The 20,555-nt window shown below is 33.0% G+C and overlaps 1 protein-coding gene and 1 long non-coding RNA gene across 3 annotated transcripts; one reads left to right on the top strand and one right to left on the bottom strand.

Annotated features, from left to right (window-relative positions):
* The first annotated feature begins 7,844 nt into the window (after positions 1-7,844).
* On the top strand, positions 7,845-12,749 carry LOC108476956 (RHOMBOID-like protein 12, mitochondrial). The gene is made up of 8 exons (XM_017779342.2): positions 7,845-8,440; positions 8,900-9,020; positions 9,412-9,531; positions 10,304-10,405; positions 10,969-11,013; positions 11,608-11,712; positions 11,803-11,844; positions 12,528-12,749. The coding sequence occupies exons 1-8, from the start codon at positions 8,079-8,081 to the stop codon at positions 12,615-12,617; spliced, it is 987 nt and encodes a 328-aa protein (XP_017634831.1). The 5' UTR covers positions 7,845-8,078; the 3' UTR covers positions 12,618-12,749.
* Positions 12,750-13,399: 650 nt separating this feature from the next.
* Positions 13,400-19,286, bottom strand: LOC108479986 (uncharacterized). 2 transcript variants are annotated; one of them, XR_008276084.1, is made up of 3 exons: positions 19,148-19,286; positions 13,907-14,079; positions 13,400-13,775 (listed from the first exon to the last, which is right to left on the bottom strand). It is a non-coding gene; the product is annotated as an uncharacterized LOC108479986 (long non-coding RNA). The 2 variants fall into 2 exon arrangements; XR_008276085.1 differs by having other exon boundaries at positions 13,400-13,724; positions 13,944-14,079.
* Positions 19,287-20,555: the final 1,269 nt, after the last annotated feature.

The following is a 20,555-nucleotide window of genomic DNA, read 5'->3' as shown; positions in this document are numbered from 1 at the left end:
TTGATTCGTAGTGTACAGGGGTCAGAGTAGCTGAACACTGGAACAGGGGAGACTTTAACTAATAAGCTGTACTAATTGGCCCAACCAAAAATTCTAGAAAAAAATTTAGTAAGTAGATATATGAGTCCAGATTCAGGGAAAATTTACGGATTTGGATTTCGAGTTTTGTAACTCGAGATATGATTTTTTTAGCGACTATAACACAGTTGGACAGCTTGTTTGAATTTGTTTAAGAGCTCAAATAAGTTTAGTAATGTCTCGTGCTCGACTCCGGCAATGGTCTCGGGTAAGGGGGTGTTACACTTGCACTGCAAATTCACTACTCTTGTTGAACATGAATAGGGTGGTCGAGTGACAAAATTTCTTGCACTTGATAAATGCAAGTGCAAGACGCAAGTTCTTTCAGGGACAATTGCCATTTTCCCAACATACTTGGAATATTGCTCATCTTGAACAAAAGTGATGTGTCAGTCATACAAGGACACAGAGTTGTGAGTTATAACTTTTGTGCAAGTTTTGCTGGATAGCTATAGGCCATGACATCCCAAATCAAACAAAACCTGAAGGGTAGTCTAAGTTCTGGATTTATTGCAAGACAGGACACTTGGTATAAGGAATGAATAATTTATGTTACCAATCATTGGCGAAAAAAAAAAAAGGCCACTATGGTTTACCTAAAAGAAAGCATTTTTAATGCTGCATCCAAGATTCTTTAATAAAACTGTTATATGTTATGTTGCTCAAGTTAACCTTATTATTTAAACGAAAGATCTTTTTCCACATTAACCAATCACTGGTGCCTTTATCCAAGTGGCATCATGCAAGCAGTGAATCGTCTTTTGTTTTTATTTGAATAACCTACACTTTCTATTTCTTTGTAAAGAATAGTCCTATCATATCAACAATTCTCAAACAGTATCCTTTATTCGGCCCACAAGATAGTAGGATCTACTTCTGAATAAATGCACTGAGTAATTGGATGAAGGAAATTCTGTTACATGACTTACTAAAAAAATGGTGAAAACGCAATGGAAATATTAACAAAAAAATCTCACAATATTGCAAACGTAGTTATATTATAGTGGTCATGAACTAATGTTAAATATAAAATTTGATGATTCAACTGTACCAAGTTTAAAAATCTAAATGCAATATAATTATCAAATTCGATCAATTAATGTATATACATGATAAGGATTTTACTAGAAATCCATAAAGATATAGCTTTTAACAAATTTTACTAGCTTTATGAATAGTGCATCATGTTGTTAATATTTCCTCTTCTTTTGACAAAGGAGGTGCTTTAAATCAAATTGCTTCTGGGAACTGGGACCAATTCAGAGTAGTAATATAAATAACATCAGGCATGATTCTCTACTTACATACTCCAGTCCTCCTAAAGCTGGGAAATGCCAAAACACCATTGCCAAGCCTGATAGAAAATAACCAATAGAGAACCGTACAAGAGAATGATTAGGAAAAAACAATAAGAAATATGTTTCAAGTTAACCATCAACAAACAATACCAAGCATGTTACAGGCAAAGTTGAAGGAAAAGAAAATCATCATGATCAAAGTGTAGCAAATTGTAAAGTAGCATTGAACATATTTTACAAGCCACATACCGTTAAATTATAGAAATTGGTAGTCCAAATATTAGTGCATCATATAGACTAATTTGAAAAGGCTATGTTAATCAAAGGAAAAGAATAAACCTAGACAATCAGTTCACATATTGATTTTCTTTTTTCAATGTTGTCATAATGTATAAATGTTGAGGGTTAAATTCTCTAATTCTTATCAATGTCAACAAGCATCCCAATTAGATTTTTTTTTTTAAAACTAAAGTACAAAATTTTTGAGAAAACTAAGAAACAGAATGTCACAACTCACAACAAATTAAAAAGACATGTTATTACCATAGGATTTTTTTAGTGTCAAAAAACTCTAGAGGAAAATATTTGAGGGGGGTTTCCAATGGATCCCTTAATTTCTTTATTATTATTGAATTTAATGTTTGGCGTTTAAGGGGAGTGACATATAAATTATTAAACTATTAAATTTCATGAAAATGATTTAATAACTAGAATTTGGATTAACTTCTTAAAAGGAAGTGAAATTTGTAATTAAACTATAAACAAATATTGTTCTTGAAATGACTCAGGATAACTCGAAATTATGGTTAATTTATATTAGCTAAATGGCCTGAATTTTATAATGTGCAAAATGTTTTTCTTTTCACGGTGAAAGATTTAAAATTATCTCTAATTGATTGTGTAACCATTCTAAAGACAATTATAATAAGTACATTAAACATGTTTATCTTATCTCGTATCTTATTTATTACTTGGTGTCTTATCATGATCGAAATTATGAAGTCTATTCTTTATTGACTGTTTCTGAAGAGCTTAACATATAAAGTAGTGTTAGTCGCTCACCCATGAGCTCTCATATCGACAATGATTGGTAACTTAAACCATTTGATCATCAAATAATTCTTCGTGCTAAAGAAGCAACCATTTTTAATCTTTGCTTTCGCAAATCAAAGAGAGAAACAATGTTGCTTCCCGTTTTCGTATGATCATAGGTGTTATTGCAACATGACGAGGCATGATGTAGGCATTGTCATTTGGTTGTCGCATGTCAAGCACATAAGCATCTCAACTTCTCTTTTATGTGTCACAAAAGGTACTATGTGCCCTTATTCTCTTGACCGTAGTGCATCCCATAATTTGATATTTGCAAATGGTACCAAAGTTGCGATACTCTTTATACAGAGAATTTTGTATTTTAACTTGAAGAGGCGAAAGACTTTGGCCACTTAATTTTTTAAAAACAATTGGATTTGAATTTTGGTATTACCAAATGTTACCAAGCTAAAGAAATCGCTAGAGGCATTGGCCACTCAAAATTTTTAAAAATTCTCATTAAGCACCTCAAAACTTTTGAAATGTTTAATCAACCCTGAACTTAATGTTAAGATGATATCTTCCTCAGTTCTCTACTTCTATAACATGGTTTGCAAAGAATGAGATCTTCTTTCCTAGTGTGAGGTTGGAGCACCGTTTCTCGTGGAAGATTACCTTGGTTACAGTAGCAGCAATTACAAAAGATAAAAGAAATAGAAAAAAATATTAAAAAAATAGGAAAAAACTAATGAAAATATATATAGAAACATAAACATCCATTTTATAAATTATAATAAAATTAAATATTTAAACCAATTCAAACAATTTTTTAACAGACTTTTTACCCGGTTCAATCTTCCTCTAGTTTTAATGTGTTTGATTGGATGTGTATGAACAATATTGTTATTCAAATGAATTGTGTTCATATTGTGAAAAGTTATCCGGAATAGCAAATTGATAAGAATTGAATGATTTAATGTGCTTGATTTATTATTATTTTACCTTAAAGTATTTGGATTATAGAAATACCACTGAGTTTATACTCAGCGTACGATTTGTTTTCTGTGCGTAGGTTAGGTAAAGGTCAGATTTGCCGATTCAGCATTCGTCAACGATCCCGAACTCAAAACGTGGTGAAGATATTTCTTTTTGTGTCGGCATGTATCTAGGATGTCTTATGTTTGTCGTTTTGAAAAGTGAATGTAAATGATGTTATAATATGATATTGGTTATTTATATCTTGTATATGGGTTATGCTGTGGTTTAATATGAAATGTTTAAGTTGATGCATAAGTAAATGTGATGTAAGCAAATGTGGGTTGAAATTGGTATGGATTTAGAATTGGTTGGAATGGTGTCTTATTAGAACTTTTTATTGAAGTATTTGAGGTACTTATGAGGGTACATTGATTAGATAACTAAGTTGATTGTTTTATCATGTTTTTAAAGTATTTGATCGTGTTTTGAAGTGGTTGAACGATTGGTTTTTAAGTTGCTTGGTGTTCAAGGTTGCAGGGAAGGGTAAACTTGAAGTTTAGGGTTCATTTTGAGTCCATACGGCCAGACACAAGGTCGTGTAACTGGATCGTGTGAGACACACAGCTAATACATGGGCGTGTAGTTTGACCGTGTATCCCATGCAACTTAAATATTTCAAAACAGAATGCTCAGGTATTTTCACACGGGCAGAGACACAGGAGTGTGTCTCAGCCACGTGTGACACACGGCCTAGCACACGGCATGTGACTTGGTCGTGTTACTCCTGCACCTTAATTATGCAAGTCAGAGAGTTACATAGGGTTGGACATGGCCTGAGGTATGGTTGTGTCTCGTGGACACATGGGCGTGTCCCTTGGCCAAGCGGACGTGTGACCCCTACACTTAGTGAAAAGTTTTGAAATTTCACGAAAAATTCTCTTAACTTCTAATTGAGTTCTAATGCATATTTTGAGCATCGAAGGCTCAAAAAAGGAACACTATGATTAAATTACGATGTGTATGTTAGATGTTAATATAATGTCTGTATTTGGTCTGAAAAAATCGATAATGCTACATTACCCTATTTCGATGACAGATAATGTAACGCCCCCTTTACCCGAGACCGTCGCCGGAGTCGAGCACGAGGCATTACTAAACTTATTTGAGCACTTAAACAAATTCAAACAATTTATATCACACTTTCCAGACAAGCTGTCCAACTGTGTCATAGTTGCTAAATAATTCATATCTCGAGTTATAAAACTCGAAATCCAAATCCGTAAATTTTCTCTGAATTTATACTCATATATATACTTACCAATTTTTTTCTAGAATTTTTGGTCAATCCAATTAGTACAGTTTATTATTTAAAATCTCCCCTGTTTCAGGGTTTGAATACTCTGACCTTTGTGTATTACGAATCAGATATCTCTCTGTACAGAGCTTCAATGACTATGCCGTTTGTCTCTAATAAAACTAGACTCAATAAGGAATCTGTACATATAAAGTATTACTTCTAATTATCTTTGTAAAATTTATGGTGAATTTCCAAAATCAGAACAGGGGATTCAGAAATCGCTCTGGCCCTGTTTCACAAAAATTTAAACATCTCATAAAATATAGCTCATATACCTGTTTTGCTTCTTCCATATGAAAATAGATTCATCGAGATTCAATTCCATAATTTATTCATTATTTAATTCCATTTCTACTATTTTTAGTGATTTTTCAAAGTCAAACTACTCCTACTTACCGAAAACTGTTTTAGTACAAATATTGTTAACTAGTTTATAACATCTTTACTTCAATTCATTCAAACTCTATACATGCCATATAAATCTTCAAACTTAAAACAAAAGCTACGGAATTGATCTGGATAGTGTGCTTTGTTGTGTTGATCCGATCTACCCACTTCACTTCAAGTCAATCTACATAAAATATTAAACACACACAAGTAAGCTTATTGAAGCTTAGTAAGTTCATAGGTTAAAAGTAATGCTTACCAAACATAATATTTCCAAACAATACCAAAACATTTACTAAAGTTTCCTGCGATTCACAACCATTGTTATAATAATTGCATAGTTGAGCTCAACAAGAATAACTACTCAATCTCTTTCATTTGGATCACTTCTCTTTATTTCTTATAATCAAATTAGGAAACGGCTTACGAAATTGAGTACGTCGTTGCTCAATGCCACGATTCACAACTCAGTATGGTTTTCCTCATTGAAATACCATACCTACATTTTTAACTCGGTATGGGAAATGCCATACCTACATTTCTTAACTCAAGATGGATTTGATAATACCATACCTACATTTCACATTTCAAGATGGATAATACCATACCTACATTTCACAACTCAAGATGGATGATACCATACCTACATTTCATACTTTGCCATGGAACAACCATGGTCTTATCCACAATTCATCACACGTCCACGATACAAACGTACTCAATCCTGCGTTTTCCTAATTTGCATTTCCACATTTATTCTTTCATTAACAAAATCTACACAATCCCACAACAAATTCGTATATAATAACACATTATATATTTCAATCATTCACAAATAAACATCTAATTTCAACCATATGAACTTACCCGCTAATTTGTAGAAGATATTGAAATTTTGGGACTATTCCGCAACTTTTTCTTTTCCTCGTTCTTCTTTGGATTCTTGATCTATAATATAAAATATTTCTACTCATTAGCATTTATTTGATTTCTATTTCACTTCACAATTTATGCTGTTCAAATTTCGAAATTGCACTTTTACCCCAAAATTTACAGTTTTCACAATTTAGTCCCTACTCAATTCACCCATAAATTGAACTAATTTTTCTCAATTAACACTGTATTTTATCATTATAAACTATTTGAAAACCTTTTATATTCTGAATTTCAACAGCAACCTTCAATTCACAACTTTTTCACAATTAGGTCCTAAATATCATTTCCTATCAAAATCACTTAATAAAACCACCTTAATATGAAATTAGAACTTAAATTTCATAATAATTCATCATAAAATTCCTTATCCATCCAGGGTAACTTCCAATTTCACCCATAAAATCAAAAACTAATGAATTCTACAAGTGGACCTAATTGTAAAAGTCATAAAACATAAAATTATCAAGAAAAAGCAAGAATTAGACTCACATGATGTAAAAATATGAAAACCAGCTTTCTCCAGACCTTCTATGGCGTTTTGGCTGAGAAATTATGAAGAAAATGTCTAGATTTTTCAATTACATCATTATTTAACTATTAACTTTTATCTATTTCCAATTTTGCCCTTGTTCACATTGTTTTCTTGCTTATTTCATACCCAAACCGTCCAGCCATTAACCTTTGGGTCTAATTGCTCTTTAAATCCATCTTTTAAATACTTAAGCTATTTACTCACAATTTAACAAATTTTGTGCTATTTTCAATTTAATCCTTTTCAATTAATTAGCCATCCAAACGTTAAAATTTTCTAACTAAACTTTAATACTAACTCAATGACACTCCATAAATATTTGTAAAAATATTTATAGCTCGATTTTCAACTTTGAGGTCTCGATACCTCATTTTTGACCCGCTTGACCTAATAAATTCTTTTAATTCACTAATTTCACCATTTCACAAATTCTTCTAAATTCTTACTTAACTCATAAATATTAAATTACTATCTTGTTCAATCTTATTTGTCGAATTTAGTGATCTCAAATCACCATTTCCGACACCACCTTGAAAATTAGGCCACATGAGATAAGGGTTTGGGGTGTTAGAGTAACCAAATCAATTAAATTTTGTTAATTTAAAATTTATTAAAATATATAACATTATATATATGTATATGTTTACATAGAATTTTAATATATAAAATATAGTTTATATTTTCAAATTAAATTTTACAAATAATATATATTAAGTTTTTGAAAATAATATAAAATTTATATTTTATATATCAAAATATTGATAATTATATTTATATATATTTTAAAATATTCTTATATTTTTATTATAATCCAAATTTATGTATTTCATAAAACATTACCAATTTAAATATTATTTAATTGTAAATATTTTTACTTATAACTTCATATTTAAAATCAAAGACAGACGTTATGATGGCCTAGAGGCCTTGCCCCCAAAAAATAGAAAAAAATTCTATTTTCCTTAAAATTAAAGAAAAATTAATTAGATCCCCAAATTTTTTAGAAAATTCATTTCTCTCTTAAAGTTTTTAAAAATTCTCACTAAATCTTTTATTTTTTGAAAATTTTAATTAAAGGCTCTTAAAATATTTAAAATTTTACTTAGATTTCAATTTAAAAAAAATTCATTAAACTCCTAACATTTTTAAAATGCTACTAAGCCCTAAAATTTAATCTGATCCTCCATGGTTTAAAATAAATATTTTATTTTTCTAAAATAAATATTAAATATATAAATTAAACCAAAAATTTCAATTCATTTTACGCTTTTTAGAGAAATGCTGAAGTATTGGTCTTCTATTATAACGTGTTCTTGATGCCGGTGCCAAACAATTCGCCTGTTTTACTTGGGTCTCAGTGTCGTGCTACTAAACTAAGCAAAAAGAAATTCCTCCGTTTTAAAGCTAACCGAGTTTGGAAGTGGGAAGTTTTCCAAAACCGAAAACAAAATTTTCAGAAGCCAAAGGTCAAAGACGAAAGATGCAGAGGCTTCTTTCTCTGAAACAAGCTTCATCATCAGCCTTCACCAGTTCCTGTTCATCACTTCTCCATTCGCTTCCGTACAAAACCTTCTCTTCCGTCGCCAACCCAACCCCCCAAAACCACTTTATAAGTTCTGCATTCTCGAACCAATGGCGATCAAAGCCTTGTTTTACTGGGGAAACTCAGGGGTTTCTCTCATACCCAAATTTTCCAAAGCGTTTTTGGTTTTATTTCTCAAATACCCATCAGAAGGTTTCAAGCAAAAGTCTTTTGGGTTGCAGAGTTCGGTTTTTCAGACCTCATATTCCCAAAAGCAGATTTGGTTTTGGTCCGAATCGTGGTCTTCTGAAGAGCCGTTGGTAATTTATTTATTTATTTTTCAAATTATTGTATCATCTTTTTCTATTCTTTGTTGAAATTTGACCCATTAAATCACATAATGTCAAGAGTTTAGGTTCATATTCTATTATTGGATGACAAAATTTATGGTACAATGCAACTGCTTTAGCGCTGCGATTTCCTTTTTCTAGTAATATCTCCTTGTCATTAAGGTTAAAACAGCTCAGCAGTGTTTTTTTTTTTTTTTTTTGCTCTTTCAAGAGATAAGTTTTCCAGTCAGAAGAAAACAGTTCTTTTGAACACAATTTATTTTTTCTTCTTTGAGACGACTTTTAGTTACATTGTGAATTCATAAGCAGCATGCTTCTCCTTGTAATAATGGCTTATGGCGAAAGCAGTGCTAGAGTTGAACTTGAACCAGCTTATGGATATTGCTTGATTGTTCTATGTTGCTAATCTTTCTTCTCTTTCGTTTGCAGGAGATTATGGTTCCAAAGGTTTTCAGCAAGTGACATGGTTTTGGGCCTGGTTTTAACTAATGTTGCAGTTTTTTTATTATGGCGGATTGCAGATAGACGATTTATGATGGATAACTTTATGGTGAGTCCTTACCTTTTGGCTTGCTTGTTAAATGTAAAGTGTCAATGGTAGATTTTACTCTCCAAATTCCTATTTCTTGTACATATACTTTCTAGTTTAAATCCGATTTTCTAGGTACAAAAATGGAGGAGCCCTGAATGGTAGTCTTATTTCTATTACACCACTATTTTAGTCTATTGTCCTTAAATGTTAGTTTTATCCTTTTTCTTATCTAATATAATAGTTAAGCACATTTAGTGGGAGATAGCCCTTGGTTGTAAGCATGTATTGGGGGATAATGCTTGCTGATAGAATATTGCTCAGGATTAGATATTCTCAGAAGTTCATCTTTTACTTGCCCTTTTATTTTATTTTTATTTTCTCTTTCTAACGTATTTGATGTTATGGGCAGGTTTCATTGGACAATTTTAAAAGTGGACGCTTGCATACACTGATCACTTCAGCTTTCAGTCATATTGATATTGAGCACATTGTGTCTAACATGATTGGACTTTATTTCTTTGGATATAATGTATGATTGTTGAAATCTTTTATTTTGGTTGCTACTTCTTTTCTTATTAGTTTTTAGGTCTTACAAATTCTTTCTTTTCGACCTTTAAGTAATGATATCTACCTTATATACTTAGTGCTTTTTTAACTTCTTTGTATGCAAATAATTGACAGTCAAGTATTTATTCTAGAATTTATAAATTGATTGGAAACTTGCATCGTTTTATAAAACATGGTTTGTGGCGGCTCAATCCCAACAGTGTAATAAGCTGTATACTTTGTAACATTAACATTTCCCTCACTGCCTTTTAATCTAGTGTGACTAATGTACTGCATTATTATTTGTCTCTGAAAGTCCTTCTACCTTTACATTGTAAGAGAAAAATTATGTTAAAGAGTACTATTTCAGACTACCTAATCAGGATCAGTTATCCAATCTAATATCCATCATCCTTGCCTTGAGATTGTGATGCCCAAACTGGATACTAGGAAAGCAGAATCATCGTTTTATGGTCTAACACTGAAACATGTTGCATCTCAATTCTTTAGTGTGAAATTCAATATATTTCCTTCTTTCTAATTTACGACATAAGCATCATGGCATGGCATTTCTGTGTTACTCTTGTGACTTGGGGGATTTAATTCATGTTACAACCAAGATTGCTACATTTTGATTTTTGTGTTTTAGTATGCTTTGTCTACATTGTTTTTCTTCCTAGTCCTTTGCTCCTTTATTTATCTCCTTTAATTACCAACCATTTTAATTTCTTTGCTTATTACTTTGCATTGTTCAGATTGGAAGAATCTTTGGACCTGAATATTTGCTGAGGTTGTATCTAGCTGGGGCAATGGGTGGTTCAGTGTTTTACTTGGTGCACCATGCATTTTTGGCTAAGGTACCATGATGCTGCAAGAAATATCTGAATTCCTACCCTCTTTGGCATGGGCTATTGTAATATGGCAATAACAAATGCCAAAACCTAATTGATTTTGGATACATCACGATACTCCCTCATGTTTAGGCATGATAAGAACAGATTTATGAGAATTTCCAGGAAATGTGGGGCAACAAAAAATGAATAACAAATAACATATAGTGGACAGGACAATAAACACTATACTATAAGCTCTCAGCCATATGATGTTATGCTTCCCACCAAAAACCAACTAGCAATAGGTGGGCAGTCTTGAAGTTTCAGATAGGACCACTGGAAATCCAACTTAATCCATTTAGACTACACCACACAACAGATGCCGATTCATGGTTGGAAGGTTTGTCATGAGAAGTCTGTTCTGCATGTTACAACGTACAATCTTTTAACTTGTTCATTAGCATACTTGTATCTTGATAATATGTAAATATTCACCTATTATGGCATAGGAAAACTTCTTCATGTTCTCAACTTCTCATGAACCATATAGGATTTGATCTTTTCTCACTCTTAGCCATCCACCACAGGGACAAGCAACATGGATGATGGACCCTTCAAGGACTCCAGGATTGGTATGCTCTTAGCCTTCAGTGCATGAAGCTCCTGTGACGATCTTTGTTTTTCTTTTTGTTGACTTTTCTGTTAATGACTGTGACCAAGTGGTAACAGTATCGTCTTTTCGCCTTTATCTGATGAACTGCTGAATATTAAAGAAAATTTTTTTCTTTGATATCCTCTATTGTTTAGCATTTGAAATGACATTTTAGTTGAGCTTTGGTAGGTCTGATTTTCCTCTCATTTGTTTTCCTGACTAGTTAGTCTTTTCCCATTTGCAAAGAAATGTGATTGAAGGTTTCATTCCTACTATCCAAACCCTCCAACACCCTCATGCCACCCCCTTCACTTTTTTTGCAATCAAAAGATTTTCATCTTATTCCTTCATACAAGTTTACCCCTTTTATATGTTACATGTCATGTTGATCTATAATCATATCCATTATTTGTATGGATTCCCTTGTTTGTTCCAAATGAAGATGCTAAATAATGAGAAACTTATTTTAGTTCTTAGTCCTCCTAATTATTGCTGTGGCTTGCATCTGTTATGCAACAAATGCACCAAACAGTGCTTAGAATATGTTTAACTTCTGGCTGATTGTTTCATTTAGGGGGCAAGTGGAGCTGTTAATGCTATAATGCTGCTTGATATATTTCTGAACCCAAAAGCTACTCTTTATTTTGATTTCATCATACCAGTGCCTGCCATGTTACTGGTAAGCATGCTTCTAGTTTGTGCTAACGATTAAGTGACATTTTAGGTTTACACTCCTTTCTTAATTGTTTATACATTATTTTCTTTACAGGGCATATTTCTAATTGGGAAAGATATATTGAGGATAATAGAGGTATATTGCTCATCATTCAGCAGTTTTTCTTCTTTTTCTCTTACATTTCTTAAATTGGTTTATTATGAGTCATGTTCTTGGTGGAAAAGATGTACGTTTGTGTAAATTCTTCAGCACCAAACAAAAGCCAGTTTACTAAAAGGCATGTTGAAGGAGAAAGAGGGAAGATAATAAGAAGGAAAAAGTACTAGATCATCTGGCACGCTTCAGATGATAGTCATGATCACTGACCATAACTTAGAAAAGCTTTTTGAATAGTTTTATGATATTTAATGTGCTATTTGATAAATTTAAGGGCGCGCCAGTTATTGTGTAACATTGCCAATCGGTAGCTTCAGCAGGATTGCTCCTTTAAGATGTTCTACTTCCTTCTTGTGACAAATAGATGTCTGGACGCTATAGCACCAGCTTCCTTAACTTGCAACTAGGCTTAAAATAATATAGTATAGAACCATTAGAGTTAATGGTTTGTCATTTGTTTGGAGTTAACCTTCAATATGACTTTATCAAGGTACTAAATGTGATTGTTAGTGCCCTTGTAATTTTTTACTTCTGCTTTCATTGGGCTGCTTACCTTATCTTGAGCTATCTTACCTTATCAAGGTACAAAATAAGGTTCTAATATAATCCAACTGACTAATATTTTTATTTTTATTTATATATTTATTTATTTTGCATTGTAGGGAAATAGTCATATATCAGGATCAGCTCACTTGGGAGGTGCTGCAGTTGCGGCAATAGCATGGGCTCGACTTAGAAGGGGACGCTTCTGAATTAAATAATAGACCTGCTAGCTGACATTTACTTGCTCTTGTATGTTGCTTTGCCACATGTTTCATTTTAGTTGCTTTCTTTGTGTGTACCAATTACAGACGGTGAAATGACTAAAATATTCATTTTTATAATTTTTTCGATGGCAGTTACGATACTGAGTTTTTTAAATATTTTAATTAAGGTTTGTTAATTTTATAATTTATTATATTTTTATAATATTTATAAGTTTTCTTAATTTTTTAAGTTTATATTAATTTTAATATTAATATTTTTATTTTTATAATTTTTCTGATTTTTTAATATTTTTATGAGAAAAATATTAAATTAAAACCAAAACTACCACATATCTTCTAAATTAATGTAGTTAGTGACAAAAACCGTTAATGGAAAGTTTAATTGGGTGCAAATTTAATATGAAGGTTAATTAATTTTTACATTTTCTTAATGATTTTCTTTACATAAAAGCCTTTTATTTTTAAGAATTTAATTTCTCTATTTTTAAATTTAAAATTTAACTCCAATTATTAATGCCTACTAAAATTTCTGTTAAATTTGTTAAAATGACATTTTAAGTTTTTCTTTTAAATATCCATATGATAATCATGTTAAAAATAACGAAAAACATTGCAATGAATGTAAATTTAATAGATAATTTTAATGGTATTATCAATTCTTAAAAATTTCAATCATTTTAATCAAAACAAAGCATTTGAGCTAGACATTCTTAAGTTTTTGTTCATTTAAGATCTCAACAAATATATACATATATATATGCCAAATATATATAAACCCTTTTCAACTCACTTCAAAATCATCTGAAAGTTCAAACCAAGTATTCACTGCAGTATTATAATTTTTTATATATGGTGTTTTTCAATATGAAACCAGAATTTATTCCAAACCTAACACAACAAAAACAAGAACAAACAGCAATCCAAAAGGCCTCACATCCGGATCTGAGAGCAATACTCATCTAGCAAATCAGGTAAGTTTTTGCGAGATTCCTAGGAGTCAACAACACAATTCCCACGAATCTAAGACTGGGTTTCCCAGCAAGGAAGCTTATATCAAGAGGATTGTTCATTGGAGCCCTGCTTCTCAATTTTCTGCCAACCAAACAAAGTCATATTCAGATCTCAGTTTAAAGAACTTCGGTTCTGCACAATAGCATGACACCGTTTCAGTAGCTAAAAAGATTATCACTAATAGCATGCACTTATTCACAAGCAAGTTAAATTTTTGTTAAGACCAATTTGGTCAAAACTGAAACTTGGAACTGATAACATACGGGAGAGAATACATCATATGTTGGTAGGAGCCATCACCAATTTATGAGGCAAAAGACCATAAGACAGGAAACTACGTATCAGACATTTGGTACAAGCACACTGTCCTTCGCTCCTTTATTCAGTCTTCATCCTTTTCTTTCTAGCCATCCATTTCTTAAGGTGACGATTCTATCTGTTTGAGTTAATGTGAATAAATATGCCAGAAAGTCAAGTTGGAAACAAAAAACAAAATAATAATATAAGATTTGCAACAAATCTGCACATATGCTTATACATGCATTCACCTAGACACACACGCACACATGAAAATAACTTCTGATTAGGTGAATTTATAAAAGAATATAATATTGAAACTTGAATGAACTCTTTTTGTTCCCTAATGCTTTCCAAATGTTTTCCCAATGTTTTCACAAACCATAGTAAATACTTCAAAAACTTTCTTAAATTTCTGGAATTCAAGGTTTTCATTTGACCTCAATCCAATCATAATTTGAAAGCTGCAGAACAGAAGGCCCTTGCAAAATCTTTTTGACGTGTGAACAGCTCAAAATCTTACAGAAATTGTTTCGGATAATTTAGCAGTAAATAACCATGCTATTAAGTTCTAAACCATGTAGAAACATACTATTTTCACTTCCAAACAACGCAAAGATTGTCATCTCATTCCCAATGGCCTTATGAGCTGGCATAAGTAGGTAGGCTTTGGTAGCAACGAACACAAACTTGATACGGGCCCAATTAAGAGTGTGGCTTATGCAGCCCGAGTCAGCTGAAGTTTGAATAATTTAGTAGTTACAGTATTTAGTTTAGTCTTGGTTATTTTAGTAAGCATGCACTACGTCTAAATATATCAGAAAGAAAGAACGATATCAGACACTCTTGAGAATATTCTACCATACAATACCAGAATGGGTTTTACATTTCTCTCTCTCATGTTTTTCTTCTCTTCACTATACCCTTCTTCTCCTTTCACACACATTTTCCAGATTATTCTTAGCAGGAAGGCTCAGCTCATTTGGAAGGTACCATCGTGGTTTTGAAAGACACAAAAGGTCCCAGGTTTTAGCAAAGACAGATGAAATATCTACCAGATTATAGAGGGATGTTGTTAATCTTAAAAAGGAAGTTGAGAGGTTGGAGGAAACAGCGATAGGTACTAACATAAGTCAGCTCTGTGATAAACTTTGACTTGATATACGCAATGGGAATGGAGGCCATGACTGCAGAATTAAGTCACATGGTCAGTCAAATGTTCACTTGTTTTTTGGAAACGCAACAAGACCTGAAATACCCAAAAAGGACAGAGTCGAACGGAACCCGTGAAAAAGACAAGGGTACAGGCTTCTAGATGGACTAAGTTCAAGCGACCATGATTTCATGGAACTGACTTTCTGGGATGGCATTTGAATGTAGAACAGTTCTATGAAGCTGTGGGAATTTCGGATCAAGACAAGGTCCAAAAAGTCATATGATTCATTTGGCAGGTAAAGCCTTGCAATGGCACCAGCAATTTATAAAATCCAAGGGTAATGTTCGTGATGTTAACCGGAGGCAGTATGTAGTAGAGATGAAGGCTCATTTCAGTGACAGAATACACAGATCCAATGGTTGAGTTGGTAAGCCTTAAACAATCTGGGTATGTTGAAGAATATTATGAAGAACTTAGGGATTACTTAATCTTTTACAATTATCGGATGATCAAGCCCTTAGTACTTTTGTTAACCTCAAGCCAGAGATTTCAAAATCCATAAAATTATTCTATCCCAAAACACTGACCCATGCCTTGATTTGGCCAAGCAAATGGAAAGCTTATCGTATAACTTGCCTAGAAAGCCTTTTACCCCTAACAAAACTCCATTGACAGCACCTCCCATACATCATATAACCTATTCTACCTCCAAGTCACACCTTCTAAACAGCATCTTCCTTGCCTCCCCTATTACCCACTCCCAAAACATTGTTTCCAGCATATCCGAATAAAACTAAACCTTACTTCAATGGCCCTAACAAATTACCTATACCAAGAATGATATCACCCCACCAAAGGCAACCAAGCCAACCACGAGGGAGGAAAGAGGAGAGGGTAGACAGAAGGGATTGTGCATGTCATGTGGCAGTAAGTATGTTGTAGGCCACAAACATGTTAGGTCCCAACTATAACATATGCTAGTTAAGGAGCCCAATGAACCTGAAGTTGAGGTAGAGGAATCTTCGAATTTTAGGACACTATTAAGGATCTAGGAAATAGAGTAGAAGGGTCTGAACATAAGGTTACCATTTAACCCCATACCTTACTTGGATTGGAAGGGTATCAAACTATGAGGTTGGTAGGGCAAAATAAGAACCAACCACAGATTATTCTAGTCAATGGTGGTAGTATACATAAATTCATCGATCACAATATGGTCAAAAAATTGCATTGCCCTACATATGTCCTACATGGCCTTGATGTGTTTGTGGCTAATGACGATGTATTGAGAGCCTGGGAAGGGTGCAAAGGAGTGGAATGGAGTTGTCAAGGGTTTTCGCAAGATACTGACTTCTTGTGGTGCCATTGATTGGTTGTGTCATTTGGTGCTTGGAATACATTGGCTTCGTACATTAGGTCATGTACTGTGGGACTTCAACACTCTTGCCATGCAATTTTAAGTAGGGACTCGACAAATTATCTTAAAGGGAATTCAAGATGGAGCAGTAAAGATAGTTACAGAAAAACAGTGTAATAAAATATCTTAGGCTTGTCACAGGGTTCTTGTATGCTCTTATTTATAGGGATCTCAGGTGCTGATCATGTCCATTTCAGCCACTGATACCAGTAATGATAGTATTTCTGGGGATTTGGATGCTCTTTGGTAATCTGTTTAATGCTCCACAAGGTAAACCACCTAAGCGAATTTGTGATAATCACATTCCATTGTTGGATGATTCACAAGTGGTTAAAATACGACTGTATAGATGTCCAGTTTTTCAGAAGGCTGAAATTGAAAGAACCATGAATGAAATTAAGACATCAGGAATCAGAAGGGATAGCAATAGTCCTTTTGCATCTCCTATGTAGTAAAAAAAAAAAGATGGCTCTCGGCACCTATGCATCGACTGCGCAACTATACGAAATCACTATTAAAGACAAATTTCCCATGCCTTTGGTAGAGGAGCTTGCAAATGCTTGTAGGTTTTCTAAGTTAGACTTACAATCTGGGTACCATCAGACCAAAATGAAGGAAGAAGACATCTATAAAATTGCATTTAGGACTCATCATGGTCACTATGAGTTCCTAGTCAAGCCATTTGGGTTGACCAATGCACCATCCACTTTTCAAGCTCTTATGAACAACATATTGCAGCCTTACTTGAGAAAAATTGTTTTGGTGTTTTTTGACAATATCTTGGTCTATCCAGTCACTTCAGAGTCTCATTTGATACATTTGTATAAAGTATTTGAGATGCTAGCTTGACATCAGCTTTATGTGAAGAAATCTAAGTGTGTATTTGGTTGGAGCCACACAAATTGAGTACTTGGATCATGTGATCTCTAAAGGGGTCATGTCCAGGATACTAAAAAGATTTCTGCCGTTAAGGATTGGCCTATTCCTCAAAACTTGAAAGAACTCAAAGGGTTTTTAAGGCTTACCTGGTTATTACTAACAGTTCATAAAGAGGTATGGGGTTCTAACCAAGCTGCTCACTGAATTGCTTAAGATGGGCAGCTTTGCATGGAATGTTCAGGCTCAATCAGCTTTTGAAGAGTTGAAACAAGCTATGGTTACAACTCTGGTGCTAGCCTTATCCAACTCTAACACTACCTATACTGCAGAGCCTAATGCATGTAGTACTAGAATGGGGGCTGTTCTGAGTTGGGAAGGAAAGCCTATAACATATTTCAGTAAGGCATCAAGTCCTAAGCACCAAGCCTTATCAGTATATAAGAGATAAATGCTAACCATTTTAGCGGCTGTGAAGAGGTGGAACACAATTTTGATGGATAGGCATTTCCGAATTAAAAAAGACACCAAAGTCTTAAATTCCTTTTGCACCAAAAGGCTAAAACTCCTGCTCAACAAATGTGGGGTAGTTCGTACAATGGTTATGACTGAGCTATTACATAGGAGGGGCTCACCCAACACTATGGTGGATGTGTTGTTGAGGGTTCTAGGTACACAAGTGCAGGCTATTTTAGTGGTGACAAACAGCCTACAGGAAAGGTCAAACGTTCTTGGAACTTTGATCCAATTCTAGTACATCTCATACATAAACTCTAGAAATCTTCTGGTGTTGCCTCCTCTAAGCATAGTTGGCACGATAATCAACTTAAGAGGAGAGAAAATCTAGTTATTGGTGGATAAACAGCTAAGACGTGAACTGTTTGAGTTATTTTCATGCTTCAGCACAAATTTCATGTTTTTCTTCCTTGAGGACTAGGATGCACTGAAGGGGAAGGTAGTTGTTACTTACCCAATTACGAGTACGGCTTATGCAGCCCAATTCAGCTGAGTTTTGAATAAATTAGTAGTATAAATTTCTCTCTCATGTTTTTCTTCTCTTCTCTATACTCTTCTTTTCCTTTCACGCATATTTTCCAGATTATTCCTAGCAGGCAAGGCTCTGCTCATTTGGAACTTGGAAGGTATCAAAACTTCGGGGGAATTTCAGAGTTATGTATATGGATTGGGCAAAAACATGTTGTCTTACACCCTTTTTCTTTTCATTTTCCTAAAGACATTTATTATAAAAATTACTAGATAAGAATGCCTCTAAAATAAAAGGTAAAGTAACTAAACAACAAGAATATTGTTTTACGTATTAATACTAGTTCTTACAAGTTACAACAAAAGAAAGGCATATAACCTAATAATGAAAACTAGCTTTAGACTATTGAATCAGATCCTTTAAGAGAATCGAGTTTAATAAAGAATCAGAATTTATTAAGGTGATATTAGTGATTTCGAGAAGAACGCAAATTGAAATACGCAGGCCATCCTAATAAACTGTAAAGCAGCAGCCAAGAAAAGTATTACTACTGTAAACCATGAACTAATGCTACATCCTACAAAACACGCCCCATGAGTTTCGCATCAAATCTGAAGTTAATGATCGAGCATGATAAAAGAATTGGAATTTTCTATTGAACCATTCATTCAGAGCATAAAAAGATGATAACCCAATATCAAAATAGTAACAAAAGAAAAGGGATTGATGAAATGCTCAGAAACAAACACAAAAAAGGGGGTACAAGAGATTACGGATTGAGAGTTGTGCCAGGCGAGGCCTCGGTAAACATTAACAGAGAAAGTGGCAGTTAGGTAAATGGTGGCCAACCCCAGACCAGCTGTGAACCCTTTGAACACCCAATCCCCCGCTTTGCTTCCCCATCCCATCTTCTTACCTCTAGTTCTCACCCTCGATCGGTGTCGGAGGTTGCTTGCTCTGCCCTCTGCCCAACTTCAATTAAACCTCAAATTTGGACTCAGGATTACACCTATACCTAGCAGTCACGCATGGGTTTAAAATTCGAATTCTTTTAATTATTTTTCCTTTTTGGTTAATTTACAAAAATATTAATTTATTATAACTTGATGAGTGGGTTGTTCTAACGTGGTTTATTAGACATCGTGGTAGTAGAGGTGAGAAAAGATAAAAAATTTAAAAATTTATATATTTCAACCTAAATTGATACAATATATAAGTTTTAATGATTAAAATTATTAGTATATTAAAATTTGAACTGACACCTCATCTTTCTATAATAAAGTTAACATAAGTTAATGGAATTAGAATAAAAAGATAATTTAAATGATCATTTTGTTATTTTTATAATTAATGAAAAAAAACTTAAATATAATTGGTTGATATGTAGGGTCTATTTGTTTGATTGAAAATGGCCTACTATTTTTGAAAAGTTAATATTTTCTTATGTTTAGATGATAATGTGTAAAATATTTTTTTGTTTAATAAATTTTTAAAAATATTTCATAAAAATTGTTTTAAATGAAATAAACATACATTAAAGAATTCATTGTCTTTTATATTTAATTGAGTTTATCTTTTATCTATTAAATTTATATTTTATATTGTTTTACATATATTGCAATGATTTTTTATAAATAAATATATCAAATTAAATATTAAGAACAAGTGCCAAAGAAAATATTCAAAGAGGAAAAAATCAATTACAAAAAGAAATTCATTGACCTACGAAAGTATATTATACAAGAATATGTGTATCTGGTTTTAGCGGACCCTTCTGCATTAGTTGAAATAACCATGTTGGCTACCTGTAACACCTCTAACCTACATTCGTCACCAGAACGGGGTTACAGAATGCTACCGGAGTTTACAGAATAATTACACATAATTCCACTATTTGCTCATATTCCAATCAAGCTGTCTTCTCGAGTCATATTCACTAAATTATTTATATCTTGAGCTACAGGACTTCAAATTAAGTTCCGTTATTTTTTCCTGAAACTAGACTCACATATCTTCTTACCATAAAATTTTCAGAATTTTTAGTTTAGCAAATAAGTACAGTTCATTCTTCAAAGTCACCCCTGTTTCGTTGTTAGATAGTTCTGACCCCTCTTCACTAAAGGTTAATTATTTCTTCATAAGAAATTTGGATAATGTACTCGTTTATTTCTTTTGAAAATA

Source organism: Gossypium arboreum, chromosome 12, assembly GCF_025698485.1.
Source record: "Gossypium arboreum isolate Shixiya-1 chromosome 12, ASM2569848v2, whole genome shotgun sequence".
NCBI lineage: Eukaryota > Viridiplantae > Streptophyta > Magnoliopsida > Malvales > Malvaceae > Gossypium > Gossypium arboreum.
The sequence above is the reverse complement of the archived record's forward strand: the minus strand, read 5'-3'. Positions and strand labels throughout refer to the sequence as shown.